General features: G+C 45.4%; 1 protein-coding gene and 1 long non-coding RNA gene across 10 annotated transcripts in view; one reads left to right on the top strand and one right to left on the bottom strand.

Moving 5' to 3' along the window:
• Positions 1 to 21,664, top strand: part of rap1gap2a (RAP1 GTPase activating protein 2a) — an 87,713-nt gene that overhangs the window by 49,474 nt on the left and 16,575 nt on the right. For 3 of the 9 annotated variants that reach the window (XM_036964727.1, XM_036964725.1, XM_036964734.1), the window contains 8 exons: positions 796 to 880; positions 11,859 to 11,894; positions 14,889 to 14,921; positions 15,619 to 15,837; positions 17,033 to 17,136; positions 19,084 to 19,162; positions 19,552 to 19,605; positions 21,491 to 21,574. In XM_036964727.1, the coding sequence (XP_036820622.1) occupies positions 796 to 880; positions 11,859 to 11,894; positions 14,889 to 14,921; positions 15,619 to 15,837; positions 17,033 to 17,136; positions 19,084 to 19,162; positions 19,552 to 19,605; positions 21,491 to 21,574 (694 nt within the window). Of the gene's footprint in view, positions 1 to 795; positions 881 to 5,332; positions 5,465 to 5,524; positions 5,771 to 6,121; positions 6,280 to 8,989; positions 9,129 to 11,858; positions 11,895 to 13,641; positions 13,720 to 14,888; positions 14,922 to 15,618; positions 15,838 to 17,032; positions 17,137 to 19,083; positions 19,163 to 19,551; positions 19,606 to 21,490; positions 21,575 to 21,664 lie in introns of those variants that run through there. The other 6 variants (XM_036964732.1, XM_036964728.1, XM_036964731.1 and 3 more) reach the window with 6 other exon arrangements.
• LOC110507536 lies at positions 3,429 to 6,876 on the bottom strand. The gene is made up of 4 exons (XR_002471139.2): positions 6,729 to 6,876; positions 5,083 to 5,358; positions 4,774 to 4,937; positions 3,429 to 3,615 (listed from the first exon to the last, which is right to left on the bottom strand). It is a non-coding gene; the product is annotated as an uncharacterized LOC110507536 (long non-coding RNA).

The raw sequence follows: 21,664 nt of genomic DNA on the forward strand, positions 1-21,664 counted from the left end.
CATAAGTTGAGGGACAGTGTCTGACAGACCAATCAACCTGCATATGTACTCTACTGTATACTTATTGTTATTGTTGAATGTATGGTTATTTTGGCCCTTGGTTATTGTTGTTACTGTTGTCCCGTTGACAATTTTTATTCTCATTTTTATTCATTTTCTATATTGTAAATATCCAAAATAAGCTTTGGCAATATGTACATTGTTACGTCATGCCAATAAAGCAAATTGAAATGAATTGAGAGAGAGAGATACAGATACAGATATTTGCCATCTAGGCTCTGTGGTTGGCCAGCCTTGGAGGCGTTAGAGGACAGACAGAGACAGACACACAGGCAGTATGGTCTTGGTTTTCAGCCAGTCCATGCTCCACTCACGACACGGTTCCTTGGCGTCTGATTGATAGATCTCCGTTACAAGCCCCGTAAACACACTTGGATACCCACTACTTCAGTTGGCTGGATATGTTGAAGACCTAGTCTTTAGTCTATGAGCCAGACAGCCTCTCTTTCCTTCTAGGCGTATGAGTAGGGTTTGGGCTTTTTCCTGACCACATGAATGCAGCAGTAACTCTGGGCTAAAGTTATATACATGGACTATAACTAGGCTTGACCCTACCAGCTCCTGCACAGTCTAGGGAAATGATATTTCTTACTTCTCCCCCGGTGTGTGTCGTGAAGTAGGGTGATATGTGATGCAGCATCCGTCCTCTGTACTATCATTGTGCCTCTGCATCCTCTGTATGCAACATCATGATGCCGTATCATGATATCTTCTGTTGTGTTTGATGTGTTCCAGGAAGCAGGAACTGCTGACTATCTCCACCGTGCCCTTGGGAGATTGCCCCCCATCGCCCCCCCGCACAGCCCCGCCCACCATGAAGGTAGGACACGTACCACCTCATGCCCGTCTCACTTATACCATTTTCACACTACAGAGCAGAGTTGAACTGAGCCAAACTGGCATGGTTACCCATCCACCATAGTTGCTGGGACCGTGCTGGAAAGGCCAGTATGGTAAGTAAATACCCAAGTGAGCACGGTATTGTTTGGCTCTGTGCAATAGTGTGAAAAACTAGGCAGACTCTGTCCGCGTCCCAAATGGCACCCTATTCCCAGAGCCTGGTCAAAAGTAGTGCACTGTAAAATGAATAGTGTTGATGACGCATAGTGAGTCAGCCCTATGAGGACTGGGTGGGCTTCATTCACTGTTCATAGAGGGTAACTCTTTAGAGGTCATAGTGGAGACTAGAGAGAGGCAGAGGGAGCTGCCAGATTCAATAAGATCTAGCACTTGTCTTTCTGTGGACTATTTTAATGTAGGGCCATTATTTATATAAATATTGTCACGGCTGTTGAAAGAAGTGGACCAAGGTGCAGCGTGGCGAGCGTTCATTTTCCTTTTATTATAAAAATGACGCCAACAAAACAACAGACGAGAAAACAACCGTGAAGCTTTCAGGGCTTAGTGCCACAAACAAAGTTAACTACCCACACTGAAAGGAGGGAAAAAAGGCTACCTAAGTATGATTCCCGATCAGAGACAACGATAGACAGCTGTCCCTGATTGAGAACCACACCCAGCCAACACATAGAAATAAAGAAACATAGAAAACAAAACATAGAATGCCCACCCCACATCGCACCCTGACCTAACCAAATAGAGAAATAAAACGTCTCTCTAAGGTCAGGGCGTGACAGTATCACTGGATCATCACTGGAGGCTTCGTGCCATGGATCTGCACTGGAGGCTTCTTGCCATGGATCATCACTGGAGGCTTCGTGCCATGGATCATCACTGGAGGCTTCGTGCCATGGATCATCACTGGAGGCTTCGTGCCATGGATCATCACTGGAGGCTTCGTGCCATGGATCATCACTGGAGGCTTCGTGCCATGGATCATCACTGGAGGCTTCGTGCCATGGATCATCACTGGAGGCTTCGTGCCATGGATCATCACTGGAGGCTTCTTGCCATGGATCATCACTGGAGGCTTCTTGCCATGGATCGCCACTGGAGGCCAGGTGCGTAGAGCTGGCACAGGGCTTACCGGGCTGTGGAGACGCACTGGAGGCCTAGTGCGTAGAGCTGGCACAGGGCTTACCGGGCTTGGCAGACGTACAGGAGACCGGGTGCCTGGAGCTGGAACAGGATATACTGGGCCGTGGAGACACACCGGAGGTCTGGAGCGCAGAGCTGGCACAACCCATCTTGGCTGGATGCTCACCATAGCCCGGCAACTGTGGGGCGCTGGCACAGGACGCACTGGGCTGTGGATGCGTACCGGGGACACAGTACATGTAACCGCAAAGCACGGTGCCTGAAGGGTCACATGCTCCTCAAAGTGACTGTCTTGCTCCACACTCCAACCCCTCCGAACTCTTTCGTCCCTTTCCACTGCCAACCACTCCTCGCTCAAACGGTCCAAGAATTCCTCCTCGGTCTCGGACTCACCCCTCAGCACCGACGCCCATGTCATCTGCCCCCCCCCCCCCAAAAAAAATAATATTTTGGGGCTGCCTCTCAGGTTTCCGTCATGTCCTCCCCTCCTGACCACGCTGCTTGGTCCTTTGGTGGTGGGTAGAGGACAGACACTGTCACGGCCGTCGAAAGAAGTGGACCAAAACGCAGCGTTGTGAGCGTACTTTCCCCTTTTTATTAGATAATGTCGCCAACAAAACAACAAACGAAAAACAACCGTGAAGCTTTCAGGGCTTAGTGTCACAAACAAAGTTAACTACCCACACTGAAAGGAGGGAAAAAGGGCTACCTAAGTATGATTCCCAATCAGAGACTACGATAGACAGCTGTCCCTGATTGAGAACCATACCAGGCCAAAACATAGAAATAAAGAAACATAGAAAACAAAACATAGAATGCCCACCCCACATCACACCCTGACCTAACCAAATAGAGAAATGATACGTCTCTCTAAGGTCAGGGCGTGACAAATATAGACAGTACCAGTCAAATGTTTTGACACACCTACTCATTCCAGGGTTTTTCTTTATTTGTACTATTTTCTACACTGTAGAATAAAATTGACATCAAAAAAGACATAAAAACTATGAAATAACACAACACAATAATCATGTAGTAACCAATAAAGTGTTCATCAAATCAAAACATATTTTATATTTGAGATTCTTCAAAGTAGCCACCCTTTGACAGCTTTGCATTCTCTCAACCAGCTTCACGTGGTAGTCACCTGGAATGCATTTCAATTAACAGTTGTAGCTTGTTAAAAGTACATTTGTAGAATTTCGTTCTTCATATGTTTGAGACAATTAGTTGTGTTGTGACAAGGTAGGGGGGTATACAGAAGATAGCCCTATTTGGTAAAACACCCAAATTATGTCAAGAGCAGCTCAAATAAGCAAAGAGAAATGACAGTCCATCATTACTTTATGACATGAAGGTCAGTCAATCCGGAAATGTTCAAGAACTTTGAAAGTTTCTTCAAGTGCAGTCGCAAAAACCATTAAGCGCTATGATGAAACTGGCTCTCATGAGGACCGCCACAGGAAAGGAAAACTCAGAGTTACCTCTGCTGCAGAGGATAAGTTCATTCGATTTTTGTTGCGTCACCTTGAAGCAGGCTGGCCCCTCTTATCTAGTCTGCAAGGAGAAGGGCGAGAGATTAACACGGAAGTGGGAGAGAAGAGGAAAGAGGGCGTTAAGGAATAGAAAGTGTAGCATACAGAGAAATAGAAAGAGAGAAATAAAGAAATAAAGAGTGAAGTCAGAGAGGGGGAATCAGTATGACACAGAGATGGGGAGTTAAATCGTGATCTATACTGTATCCTATAGTGTACATACATGATGAGGCTATTACTATGCATAGTACCTCAACTCTTGATTAATATACTGCACTGTTGAGGGACCCAGAACACAAGCATTTTGCTGCACCTTTTATACCTGCTGTCAATTGTGTTCGTAACAAATACGATTTGATTTGATTTGGGATTATTCATAGTCAATCCCTTGATCAGTCATTTCCATAGTGCGATGATACTGACTGGGTTTTTAAAGGCAATAAACAACTTCTCTCATAGCAAATGCCATCCATGCTAGTCGGAAACATTTTTTCTAGTTTCAAAATGGACTGCGAAGTGTAAACAGGATCATTTGGTTTTTCAAGTCGGTCTCGTCCAAACCTGAGTTTTGTAATAGAGTTCATCATATGACTTACTTGAGGGTTGGGTTTTGATTTCAACTATGCTCATTTGACCATACGAGATAGACATCTATCCAATCCTACCGCAGATCACACACATACTGCAGTGAGGCAGACCTGCCCACCAGAGCCGCAAATCTGACTTTGTTTACACAAGACAACACCTTATGCATTTTTTTTTTACTTGAGAAATACTGCACCAAACAACTTAGCCGGATGTAAAATTACACAATAAATTTTTTTGAAAATCTTAAATTAATTCTGACTACTTTGAGGAGGTAATACCGGCTTTCTTCCTATGGTCTCATGGGGGACAAACATCAGTAACTGCCACATCGAACCACACCCTCAAGACTGAAGTCTAGTTTTTCTTAATGAGTAGTAGAGAAACACAGAATCGCTGCGTTCAGACGCTCTTTAAAGGTCTGGTACGTAGCTCTGCGGGCCGACCCGACAAATTCACATACTATGAGGGCACAAGGCGAGACCCAGATGCAGATGGTTGGAGTCTTAGATGTTTATTAATCCAAAAAGGGGTAGGCAAGAGAATGGTTGTGTACAGGCAAAAGGTCAAAACCAGTTCAGAGTCCAGTAGGTACCAAAGGGCGGGCAGGCAGGCTCGAGGTCAAGGCAGGCAGGCTCGAGGTCAAGGCAGGCAGGCTCGAGGTTAAGGCAGGCAGGCTCGAGGTTAAGGCAGGCAGGCTCGAGGTCAAGGCAGGCATAAATAATAAATGATAAATACACTGGGAGAAATAAACGACACCTGGAGGGGGTGGAGACAATCACAAGGTCAGGTGAAACAGATCAGGGTGTGACCCATACAATATGAATTATAGATCTGTCATTCTCATTGAAAGCCAATTTGATAAGCAGTGGATCTATTCTATGTGCACTATTTCTATGCTTACCGATACAATGACATCATCTGGTTGTAAGGAGATCATTTGCACCCAATTCAGCCCGCTGGAGTTGTGCTACTCACTGCTAGTAGCTGGTATGGCATAGTTTGTTTGCTGTTGTTCCAGACATCTCTAGTAGTATAGTGAAGCTGCCAGGCTGACACTTCTCTGATCGAGTACTTCACACGTGTGTTTGTGTGCGTGTGTGCACACACATACACACATTTCATAATGTGATGAGTCATTTTGTAAGGAACCACTTCTGAGTCTCAGGTCTTCCTTATTCTAAGACAAAAAGAAAGTGTGTAAACAGCATATTGAAAATGTAAATGTTCCTTGTCCTGAACGAGAGGATTCAAATGAAAGGAGTTGAATGAGGATGAAATGAAATGTGAGTAGACGCACAGGCAGGACCTGTTCCACTTAGTCAATGAACAACAGGACTTTCCCGTTTGTGGCTTTGAATGACATACGAGAAAGCTGAACATAGCAGAGAGCACTCAATTCTCACATTCTCCAAGGAGAAAATGAAGGACGAGGGAGGTTTTGTTTGAAGAAAGGGTTGTTGGAGGCAGAAAGAAAGGAAATGAAGGCGGCTGAAGACCAGGTTGTGAAAGAAAAGGAAGTGAGAGCGAGAACTGTTTTTGTTGAATTAACAGTGGATGTTTTTTTCTTGTCCGACTGAGGAGCCAGAAGAGTTAAGTGTGTATTGCAGTGTTGTGTTGTGGTAAAGGATGCCTTGATGACAGCGCACTCTAGTACTGTGTAACTGCTTCATTTGTTAAGAGGGGACAACTGGTACATTTGGTTGAGAGAAAGTGTGATTGAAAGAGTGTTTGCAATTGGGGAAAAGTGTGTCTATGCTGTTGAGGGTAAAAGACACACACCACGCACGCACATACACTGCACTGTTGGAACTAGAAACACAAACACTTCGCTGCACCGCCGATTATATCGGCCTATTTGTGTACACGACCATTCCAATTTGATTGGATTTGACACACACACACAGTCTGAGAACCCCTGTCAGAGGCCCACACCACGCCACCCCCACCCGCCCCCTGCTGCTTTTCTCCCAGTGCCCAGAGTTGAAGTCAGCTGTGCAGGCAGGAGAACAGTGGAGACTGGCCTCTCTGGAGCTCTGCGGTTCTGGTTCTATCTCCACCAGGCTAGCGGAATGCTAACCAAATGCTAACGATGACTCAGGTACTGTTCTTACTGTAGCTGTTATCAGGGATCATTAGGAAGAGCTCCCATACTTTCTTGTACATTATGGCTTACTGTCTGTCCAGTTCATTCCAATAGTTTGGTAGTTGAGTTACACATTGCCTCTGCAGGAGGTTTAGTAATGCCGATATTTCTTATATGCGACAAGAGTTGAATTACCACCAGATAATAAGAGCTAGTATGACAGGTTCTACTTTCAAGCGTATTCAATGGTACGTCAATGGCGCATGTACATTCAAGATTTACCCCAGTGTTTGACCCAAAAGGCTCAGACTTTTCTGTTTCCAACTACGTGGGCCCGAACCCGTGTCTCACTGGGGCATGGCTCTGGTGGACCTGCTCTCACTTGGGGCCAAAGCCAGGCCGCTGGTACTTTTCAGCTGGTGTTTACATAACAATGACTATCTGTGGACTTCTCAGCTTCTCACCAAGCAACTGTTTTGATGATGCAGAGGTTGTGATTCTGCTCTTCGCAAGTCTTCACTGTCAGCCCTAGCTATGAAAATACAATTTCCCTAGAATAACATAACGTATATAACATATTATACAATAGCGCAACACTGGTGTTACAGTCGAAACGGCAACGATAGTGCTGTGGCCTCTGGGTGAATACTGGTTACGTGCCGAGCGCTTGGAGACCGTGGTGTTAGAATCCTCCCAGCGCCAGTCCTTCCCTCTAATCTTGGTGTGGACAGCGCAGGGCGCAGCAGGTTTCCCCGGGAGATAAGAGAGAGAGCGAGAGAGAGAGATGTTGCTGAGCTCCGCTTAGTCTCTGTGGAGGGCCAGGCAGTAAAGGGCAGAGAGAGAAAGAGAGAGAGAAATACAGAGGGGGAGACTATATATATATATACAGTGCATTGGGGAAAGTATTCAGACCCCTTAACTTTTTCCACATTTTGTTACATAACAGCCTTTTTCTAAAATGTATTAAATCATTTTTTTCCTCACGTAAATCTATACACAATACCCCACAATGACAAAGCAAAAACAGGTTTTTAGAAATGTTTACAGATATATATATTTTTTTTAATTGAAATATCACATTTACATAAGTATTCAGACCCTTTCCTCAGTACTTTGTTGAAGCACCTTTGGCAGCGATTACAGCCTTGAGTCTTCTTGGGTATGATGCTACAAGCCTGGTACACCTGTATTTGGGGAGTTTCTACAATTCTCTGCAGATCCTTTAAAGCTCTATCAGGTTGGATGGGGAGTGTTGCTGCACAGCAATTTTCAGGTCTCTCCAGACATGTTCGATCTGGTTCAAGTCCGGGTTCTAGCTGGGCCACTCAAGGATATTCAAAGACTTGTCCTGAAGCCACTCCTGCATTGACTTGGCTGTGTGCTTACGGTCGTTGTCCTGTTGGAAGGTGAACCTTCGCCTCAGTCTGAGGTCCTGAGTGCTTTGGAGAAGGTTTTCATCAAGGATCTCTCTGTACTTTGCTCCGTTCATCTTTGCCTCGATCCTGACTAGTCTCCCAGTCCCTGCAGCTGAAAAACATCCCCACAGCATGGTGATGCCACCACCATACTTCACCATAGGGATGGTGCCAGGTTTCCTCCAGACGTGACACTTGCAATTCAGGCCAAAGAGTTCAATCTTGGTTTCATCAGACCAGAAAATATTGTTTCTCATGGTCTGAGAGTCTTTAGGTGCCTTTTGGAAAACTCCAAGTGGGCTGTCATGTGCATTTTACTAAGGAGTGGCTTCCTCTGGCCACTACCATAAAGGCTTGATTGGTGGTGCTGCAGAGATGGTTGTCCTTCTGGAAGGTTCTCCCATCTCCACAGAGGAACTCTAGAGCTCTGTCAGAGTGTCCATTGGGTTATTGGTCACCTCCCTGACCAAAGCCCTTCTCCCCCGATTGCTCAGTTTGGCTGGGTGGCCAACTCTAGGAAGAGTCTTGGTGGTTCCAAACTTCTTCCATTTAAGAATGATGGAGGCCACTGTGTTCTTGGGGACCTTCAATGCTGCAGAATTGTTTTGGTCCCCTTCCCAAGATCTGTGCCTCAACACAATCCGGTCTCGGAGCTCCATTCCTTCGACCTCATGGTGTGATTTTTGCTCTGCCATACACTGTCAACCGTGGGACCTTTCTAAATCATGTCCAATCAATTGAATTTACCACAACTGGACTCGAATCAAGTTGTAGAAACATCTCAAGGATGATCAATGGAAACAGGATGCACCTGACCTCAATTTCGAGTCTCATAGCAAAGGGTCTGTAAATAAGGTATTTCTGTTTCTTATGTTTAATACATTTGCAAAACTTTGTCATTATGAGGTATTGTATGTAGATTGATGAGTGAGAGAGAGAGAAAGAGAGGGAGCAGGACAGACAGACAGATGGGTGGGTATTTTACATCTAGACTCTGGAGGCAGTAGAGGACAGACAGACCCGATCTCTTGGTTCTCAGCCGGTCCAGGCTCCGCTCACGACACGGTTCCTCTCTGATTGGTGTCCGATTCATAGATCTTCATCTGGCCCCTAGGAGTTCCCCCACGACCCCCAGTGGCCCTCAGCAGTTCTCTCACCTTAGAGGGGGGACGACGATGAATCACCAAGGTTACAGTGGCCATCTGTAGGTCTGTGTGAGCCTGGCTCATTGTGTTGACTCTGTGGGACTAGCTGTGTGGGTTTAGGCCTCTGTGGCAGGTTAATGTATAACTAAATGATAACTCCCACTGCACTGACAGCTGTGAGATTAGCATGTTCACCTGAGCTCAGGTGGATCGGTGCTACAGTAAAGATATGTTTTTACTGCTGGGAAATGGATCATTTCCCTGGTTTCCCTGGTTTACAGAGTACTAGGTTGTATATCTCAAGGTAAGACATGGATTTTCCAGGTCTTGGTGGGTTTTAGTGGTATTGCTGGTGGTGTTCGACTATGATACAACATGTTGCTGTAATGCCTTGGGTTTAAGGGCTGCGTTGATCGGGAGTTATCTGTACCTGTGTAGATAGGGAATCAGTCATTTCAGTGATCCATTTAAGCCCACACCTTTCAAAGCATTTGTGTTCAGCTTTGTCATTAGTGTTTGCATAAAATATTACATAAAAAGTACATTTAACTACTATTATGAAAAGGGGCATTTTACTGGTGCCTCGTGTATTTCTGCTAAGAAGTGTTTTGACTGCCTTTGTCTGCATTCTCTACCTGCCAACCTTGAAACCTGTGATTCAAACAATGTAGTTGGTTGTGTTCCTCATCCGTTGTGCTTTTAGCATATTTCCCGAGTATGACTTTCGACTGTCACATAGAGAGCGACGTGTTTGTTGATTGACTGTCAGCCGTTATAAAGACACGAAAAGGCCAGGACAACACTGTATAAAACAACGTTTTAATCCAAGATGGATCTTCTTCCGGTTAAAAACTGTCAAGGCCTTTTTGTTTTCTTTCCATCACCTATTAAATCATTTTTTAAAATCTCATATTCTATCCAAATAATGTTTTTGACTCGTCCTTTGCTTATTTATAATATGTATAATGGCTGGTATTTGCCCACAACGTTGTGTTGTTTGTGAATTTGGAAAGCAGGGTCACACAGAAAAGCTGCTTATTAACATAGGGCCTACTTAATAATAATTTTTGGGAAGGAAATCTATTTCATAGTAGTAGGTCTTATTCCATAGAAATCTTAGACAGCTACTTTAAGTATAATGGGATCATGTGTTAATTACAACTTTACTTCCTGATCTCCACTCTCATTGAGCTCTGTCACGTTCTGACCTTTATTCCTTCGTATTGACTTTATTTAGTATGGTCAGGGCGTGAGTTGGTGTGGGCAGTCTATGTCAGTTTTTCTATATTTTCTATTTCTGTGTTTGGCCTGATATGGTTCTCAATCAGAGGCAGCTGTCTATCGTTGTCCCTGATTGAGAACCATATTTAGGGAGCCTGTTTTGCTTGGTGTTTTGTGAGTGGTTATTTTCAGTCTTTCAGTTTTTGTCGCCAGATAGAACTGTTTCGGTTGTCACTTCGTTGTTTTGTGTTTTTGAAGTGTTCAGTTGTTTATTAAAATGATGAACACTAACCACGCTGCGCTTTGGTCCTCTCCTTCTTCCACCCAAGACAGCCGTTACAGAGTTCGGAGTGGTCCCTATATTGACATTAGTCATTTGAAATGTTTGATGATTATAACAATAATGATAATGCACAACATTTATCACCAATATTTAGTTGTCTGTACTTTTATTCTTTACATTTTTACCATCATCCTGTCGATAAGATTTTGACCCAGAACTTCAGTATACTTTCATAGAAGGCCAGGAGCACAACAACAGCCCATTATTTTTCTGGAGTGACTGTTTTGAGGAAGTGGAGTAGGCTTGGTTTTCTGTGTTTGGATAATATACTGTACACATGGGTGTGAGAGGGTGTAGGACTGTCCTTCCTTGAGTGCTCTGCCTCGGCTCAATGAGCTCTTATTGGGAACCAGGGTGGAAATGCTGCTCATTGGAGATGATCATGGTGTGATAATTGTAGTTACTGGGTTTGAGAAGTTTCAGGTCACGTCCAAGGCTACATTGCAGACTACCCAGTCAGGCATCAGATTTCTATATCACATGATGTGTTTAGCTCGTGTACATCTCAATTTAGATAGCCTGGAACGTAGCCTCGGTGACCAGACCTCTCTCCGTTTCCATAGAAATACCCCCAAAAAACCTTGCTCACACTTAAAAATGATCAAACCCTTTTTTTTCCAATTTTTGCCCAAAATGACATATGGAAATCTAACTGCCTGTAGCTGAGGACCTGAAGCAAGGATATGCATATTCTTGATACCATTTGAAAGGAAACACTTTGAAGTTTGTGGAAATGTTAAATTAATGTAGGAGAATATAACACATTAGATCTGGTAAAAGATAATGCAAAGAAAAAAAACATGCGTTTGTTTTTGTTTTTTGGTACCATCTTTGAAATGCAACAGAAAGGCCAATATATGACTTGGGAATCTAGGCGCAATTTAGATTGCGTATGGGCAAAGTTTTAGACTGATCCAATGAACCATTGTATTTCTGTTCAAAAGTTTGTATCGAGACTGCCCAAATGTGCCTAATTGGTTTATTAATCACTTTTCAAGTTCATAACTGTGCACTCTCCTTAAACAATAGCATAGTATTGTTTCACTGTAATAGCTACTGTAAATTGGACAGTGTAGTTAGATTAACAAGAATGTAAGCTTTCTTCCAATACCATATATGTCTATGTCCTGGAAAGTGTTCTTGCTACTTACAACCTCATGCTAATCGCATAAGCCTATGTTAGCTCAACCGTCCCGCGGGAGACCCACCGATCCTGTAGAGGTTTTTAAACCATCTCACACTGGTGTTATGCTTTGTGGACATCCCAAAGCCATACCTCAACCTATGCCAAATAAACCCTAATTGAAAATATCCGCCATGAATTAATGTAGTGCTTATTTAGGAAATACAGTGCACTCCACTTCTAGTGATCACATTGGTCCAGGACAATTTGATACACTAGAACTGCATCCATTCTACCTGTATGGCATTGTAGTAAAATAATCACCTCTGTTTCTCTGTTTGTTTCAGTCTGCCGAGTTCTTTGACATGCTGGAAAGGATGCAGGTAAGACTCCTCCTTCTCCTTCCTCTTTCTCTTCCTTCTCTCCTTCCTTCTCTTCTCTCTAAGTTCCCACTGCTGCTGGCATGGACGTGGTGATGAAAGCACGACACGTTCATCACTTTCGGAGATTTTAATCAAGGGTCCTCCCGTAACGAGCAGAAGGGTCCGTTATTAAGCTACGGGAGTTTGGAGGGGGAACGCGGGCCGCCCTTAATTTGAGGAGCCGAGAACAACGGGTCCAATCTCTGGTCCTGATTGAGTAATGAGCCGAACCAGACCAAGTTAACGAGCTCCCTCTAAAAAAAACATTGATTTCTCTGACCTGTTCTGCTACACTGTGTCTATGGGGTTCTGGGATCTTCTGTGGGATTGGGGTTTTAGGCAGGATGGGGGTAGGAAGAGGGTGGGTGGTGGTGGCAGCTCTGCCACGCCAATTTGGGGACAGTGGGGGAGCTTTTGATAGAAAGAGAGAGAGTGAGCGGAGGAGGACAGGAGATCGATAGCGCATGATAACAAGTGGGCGAGGAGGAATGAGGACAGAGGCCACACAGGCCCGCTGCCACCTCTGAGCCAGTCCTTACCAGACCCCTCGCTGTCCACACAGCGTCACATCGACCCGCACTACTAACTAGACTAGAGCAATCGATGGCCGAACAGTTGAAAGGCCTCTATCTGGAATGGTTGATCACAAAGCCCGTCTCAGTGGGATCGAAGATGGATGTATTAAGACAGACCCCTAGCTTTGATCTAACCCAGCGGTGTTGACAACTAGTCCCCCACTGAGCTGTAGCTGTTCCCCCATCCCCTCCACTGTCTGTCTCTCTGAGCTAGCCTGGTCCCAGATCTGTTATTGCTGTATTGCCAGCTCCTATGGTCATTGTCAATACAGCACAAACAGATCTGGGACCAGGCGGAGGCAAGCATCACTGGAGGACGAGGACCATTCAAACACATGCAGAGAGTGCTTGGATCAGGGGCTTTTCAGTCCAACCCTCATTTAACACACCGGATTCTACTTATTAGCTGCTCAACAAGACCTTAACCAGATGAATCAGATATGTTAAATTAGGGTTGGACTGAAAACCTACAGGACAGTAGATCTCCAGGAAGAGTGTTGGGCAGCCCTGGCTTAGATAGATAGACAGACCAGTCTGTGCGTTGACCACTGCTTAAATAGACAGACCAGTTTTTTTCTTTGAAAACTGCTTAGATAGACAGACCAATTTGTGCGTTGACCACTGAAATCAATAATGGAAGGTAGGGATAAGGATACGGTTTAAGTCTGGTAAACGACTTGTGAGATTCTGTGTGTGTGGTAGGTCTTAATTAATGGCCTTCCCACAAACAGAGTACAATATACAGAGTAGTGTGTTTGTCTACCAACAAAATCGATAATGAAACGTAGGGATAAGGATGATTGAGATCTGATGAAGTCTGGTAAAATACTTGAGAGAATCCGTGTGTGTGGTAAGGATTCGGGCTTCAGAGCCTTCCCACATGCACAGAAATCTTTCTCCACAGGTCTTTCCAGTAGATTGGTAATTGTGCAATTCAGGATGTCAACAATTCAACTAGTCATGTCGGCTTGGCTCTGCATATATTACGCAAACACTTCTTATTACCAAGCAAATATTTTCCCTGGGTTCCACCAATCCAATGTTTACCCAGAGAATCTACAGTCCAGTATATAAGTACAGTAACTGATTTGGGAGTTAAGTGTAAGTCCAGGAATGATCTTTTTGTACCCTTGTGACCCTCCGTCCACATGCGCGACCCTAACCAGGTCCCTAAATCGGAGGAGACGAAGCCCCACTCGCAGAGAAGCAAGGTCTGAGAAACACACATACACACACGTCAGGGTCACCGCTAGGCATGCTTCTCTGTCATGATGCATTGACCTCGCCTCTGTCCATTCCTTTATTCATGTATTCCTTTATTTGTCTCCCCCCCCCCCCCCCCCCCCCCCCATCCCTTCTTTGTTTGATTGCGATGGTGGTCATCCTCCGTGCTAGCCCTGTCAGCCACTGGAGTAGTTTAACCACTCTCTAAATGACTTAGCACTCTCTTAAGATCTCCCTCAACCAGGGCAAAAAGTAGGCTAACATAAAATAACAAAGAGCTGTGCATGAATGAATGCGATTCCCCTCAATCTCCTGGGACTATATACAGTGTAAAAACAAAGGCATGGAGATCGATTGGAGTCGATGGTGAACGTCCAGGGATGGACTGGCCGTAGGGCAATTCTGGCAAATGCCAGATGGGCTGGTCCATCTTTAGTCCATCTGTCAAAAAAAAAATGTTTGTGCAAAATTATAATAATAATAATAATAGGTGCCTCAAGTTTAAAAAAAAATGGGCTGGCGTGGTGGGCCTCGAGGGACAAAATGGGGCAGTGTGATAGAAATACGCAGGCCTATTTCTAGTTCCAGTCCGTCCCTGTGAACATCATATCACAGCGGGTTTAAAGGTCATGCACCAGCTGACTGCTAACCAGCCCCAGTGACTTAATGATGAACCCAGGGGCTCACAGAGTCAATCCTGAGACTCGTATCCCTGAGATTGTCGGAAGGTTTAGACTCCTCCATCAATGTATGTCTGTTTGATTAATTTGTTTCATTGTGGTGCATCACTCATTGGACCATCAGTTGCTTCTGTGGAATACGTTCACCCTGAGTTTCTGTGTTCACGCTTGCTATAGTGACGGACTGCCTCAGTTGACCTCATTGTAATGTAGTTCAAGGCCCTGTTTGAGTTCTTTAAAAACACAACCTGCCTTTCGCCCTTCCTTGAAGCAATCACTGATCTTACACAAATTGATAGGTGTGAGCAATAGTTCTATTTCATAGCATTCACCTACCCAGCTTTGTCCGATCAGGGATTTCTTTACGGAAGGGAGGAAGGAAATAGGCGTTCTCTGAAGTATTTGAACAGGGCTGTAATTATTCCAGCCTGTAAGGTTAATGATCTGTGTGTGTCTCTCCTCTCTCTGTCTGACAGGATGACTACATCCCATACCCGCGGATAGAGGACGTGAGTCAGCGCTCTGATACGACCATATCAAAACACGATGCACAAACAAGCATGAACAACACAAACCCACATATACAGTACACACACACACACACACACACACACACACACACACACACACACACACACACACACACACACACACACACACACACACAGTAATGTAAAACAAGGCTCAAAGAACTTTTACAGGCACATTTATGATCAAAGTTCCAAGCTCTAGGCAGTGTTCTAAGGTGCTGCATCGTGGTAATTGAGGCGTCACTACAGACCCGGGTTCAATTCCAGGCTGTGTCACAACCAGCCGTGACCAGGATTCCCATAGGGCGGCGCACAATTGGCCCAGTGTCGTCCGGGTTAGGGGAGGGTTTGGCCAGGGGGGGGGGCGCCTGCAGGCTGACCTCAGTCGTCACTTGAACGGTGTTTCCTCCGACACATTGGTGCAGCTGGCTTCTGGGATAAGTGGACAGGTGTTAAGGAACGTGGTTTGGCGGGTCATGTTTCGGAGGACGCCTGACTCGGCCTTCACATCTCCCGAGCCCTTTGGGGAGATGCAGCGATGAGACCGAAATTGGATATGACGAAATTGGGGAGACAAAGGGGGGTAAAATAACAAATGTTTATTTATATGACCCTATTCTTGTGGATGGGGGTATTTTGGTACATAAACCCCTTGCCCCTTGGCTGTGTGGCTTAGATTCTGGAGAAGGGTAGCCCATACCCGCAGGTGATCCTGCCCCAGTTTGGGGGTTACTGGATTGAGGATGCCGAGGCACCTGCAGGCACCCCCACTTCTTCGGAGAGCAGCTTCTGTGAGGAGGATGACGGAGGGGGCATGAGCCCTGCGGGGGGGTTCGGCTTCAGGCTGGAGTGTAACAGCACGGCCAGGGCCTACCGCAAACACTTCCTGGGCAGGGTGAGTCAAGGCCTATTTGACTTGTAGTAATAATGTGGGTGTGTGAGTGGGGGAGGAAGGGGGGTCTGCGCCTGCATGGGTGTGTTGTGTGTCTGTGTGTGTGTTTATGTTGATGTGTGTACGTGTGTGTGTGTTCTCTGTAAGGGTGTGTTGTGTGTCTGTGTGTGTGTTTATGTTGATGTGTGTATGTGTGTGTGTGTTCTCTGTAAGGGTGTGTGTGTGTTTATGTTGATGTGTGTACGTGTGTGTGTGTTCTCTGTAAGGGTGTGTGTGTGTGTTTATGTTGATGTGTGTACGTGTGTGTGTTCTCTGTAAGTGTGTGTGTGTGTGTGTGTGTGTGTGTGTGTTTATGTTGATGTGTGTACGTGTGTGTGTGTGTGTGTGTGTGTGTGTGTGTGTGTGTGTTCTCTGTAAGGGTGTGTATGTGTTCTCTGTAAGGGTGTGTGTGTGTTCTCTGTAAGGGTGTGTGTGTGTGTTCTCTGTAAGGGTGTGTGTGTGTTCTCTGTAAGGGTGTGTGTGTGTGTGTGTTTATGTTGATGTGTGTACGTGTGTGTGTGTGTGTGTTCTCTGTAAGGGTGTGTATGTGTTCTCTGTAAGGGTGTGTGTGTGTTCTCTGTAAGGGTGTGTGTGTGTGTTCTCTGTAAGGGTGTGTTGTGTGTGTGTTTGTGTTGGTGTGTGTGTGTGTGTTCTCTGTAAGGGTGTGTTGTGTGTGTGTGTGTTTATGTTGGTGCGTGTGTGTTCTCTGTAAGGGTGTGTGTATGTTCTCTGTAAGCGTGTGTGTGTGTTCTCTGTAAGGGTGTGTATCCCTCTTTAAGTCGTTCTCCATTCAGTGTTGTTCCTATTTCAGGAATAATTATGCTCTGGGATTATGACTAAGCATGTTTTAAATATATATTCATGTTCAATAGTTCCGGACTCACACAAATTAAGAATCAGTCGTTTGGAAAAGGAACGTGTAATTGACTTAAATTATGCGGAGATCTGTGAAATATTGAGTGTAAGACCTTATTTGAAGGTGTGTAACTTCTTTAAACTGTCTCATCATACTGTGTAGTGATTCGCTGTCTGTCTGACTCTCTTCCCTCCCTCCCTCCCTCCCTCCCTCCCTCCCTCCCTCCCTCCCTCCCTCCCTCCCTCCCTCCCTCCCTCCCCCTATCTTTCTTTCACTCTGCCTCTCTCTCTCTCTCTTCTTCAGGAGCATATGAACTACTACTGCACAGGCAGCAGTCTGGGGAACCTCATTATGTCACTGAAGCACGAGGAGGCAGAGGGCCAGGAGTTCCTCCGCATCATGCTCAGGTAACTACAGTAGGGTCAGGAGTTCCTCCATCATGTTCAGGTAACTACAGTAGGGCCAGGAGTTCCTCCATCATGTTCAGGTAACTACAGTAGGGCCAGGAGTTCATCCATCATGTTCAGGTAACTACAGTAGGGCCAGGAGTTCCTCCGTCATGTTCAGGTAACTACAGCAGGGCCAGGAGTTCCTCCATCATGTTCAGGTAATTACAGCAGGGCCAGGAGTTCATCCATCATGTTCAGGTAACTACAGTAGGGCCAGGAGTTCCTCCATCATGTTCAGGTAACTACAGCAGGGCCAGGAATTCCTCCATCATGTTCAGGTAACTACAGTAGGGCCAGGAGTTCCTCCATCATGTTCAGGTAACTACAGCAGGGCCAGGAGTTCCTCCATCATGTTCAGGTAACTACAGCAGGGCCAGGAGTTCATCCATCATGTTCAGGTAACTACAGCAGGGCCAGGAATTCCTCCATCATGTTCAGGTAACTACAGCAGGGCCAGGAGTTCCTCCATCATGTTCAGGTAACTACAGTAGGGCCAGGAGTTCATCCATCATGTTCAGGTAACTACAGCAGGGCCAGGAGTTCCTCCATCATGTTCAGGTAACTACAGCAGGGCCAGGAGTTCCTCCATCATGTTCAGGTAACTACAGTAGGGCCATGAGTTCCTCTATCATGTTCAGGTAACTACAGCAGGGCCAGGAGTTCCTCCATCATGTTCAGGTAACTACAGCAGGGCCAGGAGTTCATCCATCATGTTCAGGTAACTACAGCAGGGCCAGGAGTTCCTCCATCATGTTCAGGTAACTACAGCAGGGCCAGGAATTCATCCATCATGTTCAGGTAACTACAGCAGGGCCAGGAGTTCATCCATCATGTTCAGGTAAGTACAGTAGGGCCAGGAGTTCCTCTATCATGTTCAGGTAACTACAGCAGGGCCAGGAGTTCATCCATCATGTTCAGGTAACTACAGTAGGGCCAGGAGTTCCTCCATCATGTTCAGGTAACTACAGCAGGGCCAGGAGTTCATCCATCATGTTCAGGTAACTACAGTAGGGCCATGAGTTCATCCATCATGTTCAGGTAACTACAGCAGGGCCAGGAGTTCATCCATCATGTTCAGGTAACTATAGTAGGGCCAGGAGTTCATCCATCATGTTCAGGTAACTACAGTAGGGCCAGGAGTTCATCCATCATGTTCAGGTAACTACAGTAGGGCCATGAGTTCATCCATCATGTTCAGGTAACTACAGCAGGGCCAGGAGTTCATCCATCATGTTCAGGTAACTACAGTAGGGCCAGGAGTTCATCCGTCATGTTCAGGTAACTACAGTAGGGCCAGGAGTTCATCCATCATGTTCAGGTAACTACAGCTGGGCCAGGAGTTCATCCATCATGTTCAGGTAACTACAGTAGGGCCAGGAGTTCATCCATCATGTTCAGGTAACTACAGCAGGGCCAGGAGTTCATCCATCATGTTCAGGTAACTACAGTAGGGCCAGGAGTTCATCCATCATGTTCAGGTAACTACAGCAGGGCCAGGAGTTCATCCATCATGTTCAGGTAACTACAGTAGGGCCAGGAGTTCATCCATCATGTTCAGGTAACTACAGCAGGGCCAGGAGTTCATCCATCATGTTCAGGTAACTACAGTAGGGCCAGGAGTTCATCCATCATGTTCAGGTAACTACAGTAGGGCTAGGGGTTCCTCCATCATGTTCAGATAGCTTCAGTCATATAGGAACATACAGTAGGGCCGTGGTCTGGCCCCATAGTTATAGTCACACTAACCCTACAGTACCTTGTGAACATTTATTTCCAAATATAAGTTATTTTACACTAGCCAGAACTTTCACTGTAGAAATAGGAATTATGTATTTGCAATGTGCACATAACCTACCTTCTTTAAGATGCGGTAATTTATACTGGTTTTGTGCAATCATCACCCAGGTCGAGGACAAAGACACACCATGACAGGATCTCTCTGGCAGGCCTCAACCAGCTTCCCAGTGTACCCCAGATAGCCAAGGTAAGGTGTGCTGACCTAAGCACCACCAATGCAACATGCACTCAATGTAAAGTGGCAATCTGGGTTTCAAGCATCAACAATACGGCCAGCCTGCCACAGTGTGGGTGAACAGCTGAGGGATGGGTCTGAAGAAATGTAATGAGATCAAAATTATAGTTTCAACCATGTGTTGAAACTATGCAGTGTTTGTTGACAATTACATTGTTTCCAAACAATGAAGTTAAACAAGCTTTTGGGTTCTGATGCATTAAGACAGTTGCGTTAAGACAGTTGGTACATGCCAAAAAGGCATGTATCAATCCCCGATTGCCCCTTTAACCTAAAATCCATTTGTTTCCGTCACTGTGGTTTCAAATTAATCTGTATCTATCTGTTTGTCTGTGTTTCAGCTTCTCTGCGACGATGTGACTGGCCTGAAGTTCAACCCAGTCCTCTACCCCAGAGTGAGTCTGCTCCACAGTTTCCTTTCAGCCAGGCGCTTCCATTAGGTCATGTCATGGAAATAGAAATCATTTCCTAGCAGTTCTATTTCTTTGGGGCATGCAGCGTTTTCAAAAGAATGCTTCTTATTAGACAAGTCCAGGTAGTCTCTCCCTTTTTCAGTCCCTTTTCTTCCATTTGCTGCCTAATGAACATAATCCAACTTCCACCTGGTCCACTATACAGCCTGACCCCTCTGTTCTCTCTTACTGATGTGGTGTAGGCAGTGCTAAAGACAGATCTGTTCCAGGAGCTGTTCATCACTTCAGAGGTCATTTGGATGATGGAGCTGCTTGTTGTGCCTCTGCTCCGGGTCCTGTAGAACTCATCTGTTACTATGACAGTCTGCTCAGACTGCTCCCCCTCTCCTCCACTCCCATCCCTTACTAGTCTCAGCTGGCTGCCTTTCAAAATGGCCACAATCAACCCACAGTGGTCATGATCATTAGAGCATTAAACAGAACATTTTTACAGCTGTAAAATAGAAATGAGCATTTCTTATTGGACAAGTCCAAGTAGTCCCGCCCTGTTTTAGTCGGTTTATTTCCGTTTGGTGCCTATTGAATACAACCCTGACCTCCCCAGATGTGATTGTCATACAATAAAAGTATGTGGACACCTGCTCATCGAACATCTCATTCCAAAATCATGGGCATTAATATTGAGTTGGTCCCCCTTCTGCTGCTATAACAACCTTCACTCTTCTAACAAGGCTTTCCACCTGATGTTGGAACATTGCTGCGAGGACTCAGCCTCAAGAGAATGAGTGAGGTCGGGGACTGTTGTTTGGCGATTATGCCTGGCTCGCAGTTAGCATTCCAATTAATTCCAAAGGTGTTCAATGGGGTTGAGGTCAGGGCTATGTGCAGGCCAGTCAAGTTCTTCCACACCGATCTCGACAAAATCATTTTTGTACGGAATTCGCTTTGTGCATGCGGGCATTTTCATGCTGAACAGGAAAGGGCCTTCGCCAAACTGTTGCTAAAGTTGGAAGCACAGAATCATCTAGAATGTCATTGTATGCTGTAACCTTGAGGAGCCTGAACCATAAAAAACTTGCCCCAGACCATTATTCCTCCTCCACCAAACTTTACAGTTGGCACTATGCACTAGGCAGGTAGCTTTCATCTGGCATCCGGCAAAACTCAGAGTTGTCCATCGGACTGCCAGATGGTGAAGTGTGATTTATCACTCAAGAGAACATGTTTCCACTGTTCCAGAGTCCAAGGGTGTCGAGCTTTACACCACGCCAGCTGACGCTTGGCTTTGCTCATGGTGATCTTAGGCTTGTGTGTGGCTGTTCAGCCATGGAAACTCATTTCATGAAGCTCCCTGTCAAACAGTTATTTTGCTGAGGTGGCTTCCAGAGGCACTTTGGAAGTCAGTAGTGAGTGTTGCAACCGAGGACCGATGATTTTCATGCACTACAGCTTCAGCACTCAGCAGTCCCATTCTGTGAGCTTGTGTGGCCTACCACTTTGCGGATGAGCCGTTGGTGCTCCCAGACTTTTCCACTTCACAATAACAGCTCTAGCAGGGAAGAAATTTGATGGACTGACTTGTTGGAAAGGTGGGGTCCTACGATGGTGAAAGTCACTGAGCTCTTCAGTAAGGCCATTCTACTGCCACTGTTTGTTGGTGGAGATTGCATGTCTGTGTGCTCAATTTTATACACCTGTCAGCAATGGGTGTGGCTGAAATAGCCAAATCAACTAATTTGAAGGGGTGTCCACATACTTTTGTATATATAGTGTAAATGTCTGCCCGAGTCATAGAGGGACTTTATCACATAACTGGGTATTATATGTACATGCACATCCTTATAAATTTAGATGTTTTTGGTTTCAGGGCTCTCAGCTGATAGTAGGTTATGACGAACATGAAGTGAACAATACCTTTAAGTTTGGTGTCATCTACCAGAAGTTTGGTCAGGTGAGTGTGAAGTGCAGGTTTGTATTGCCAAATGGTGTTTCATTTTATTCCTAATCAATGCTATGATACTTATTTTTGCCCTCTCCCATT

Source organism: Oncorhynchus mykiss, chromosome 27, assembly GCF_013265735.2.
Source record: "Oncorhynchus mykiss isolate Arlee chromosome 27, USDA_OmykA_1.1, whole genome shotgun sequence".
Taxonomy (NCBI): Eukaryota; Metazoa; Chordata; class Actinopteri; order Salmoniformes; family Salmonidae; genus Oncorhynchus; species Oncorhynchus mykiss.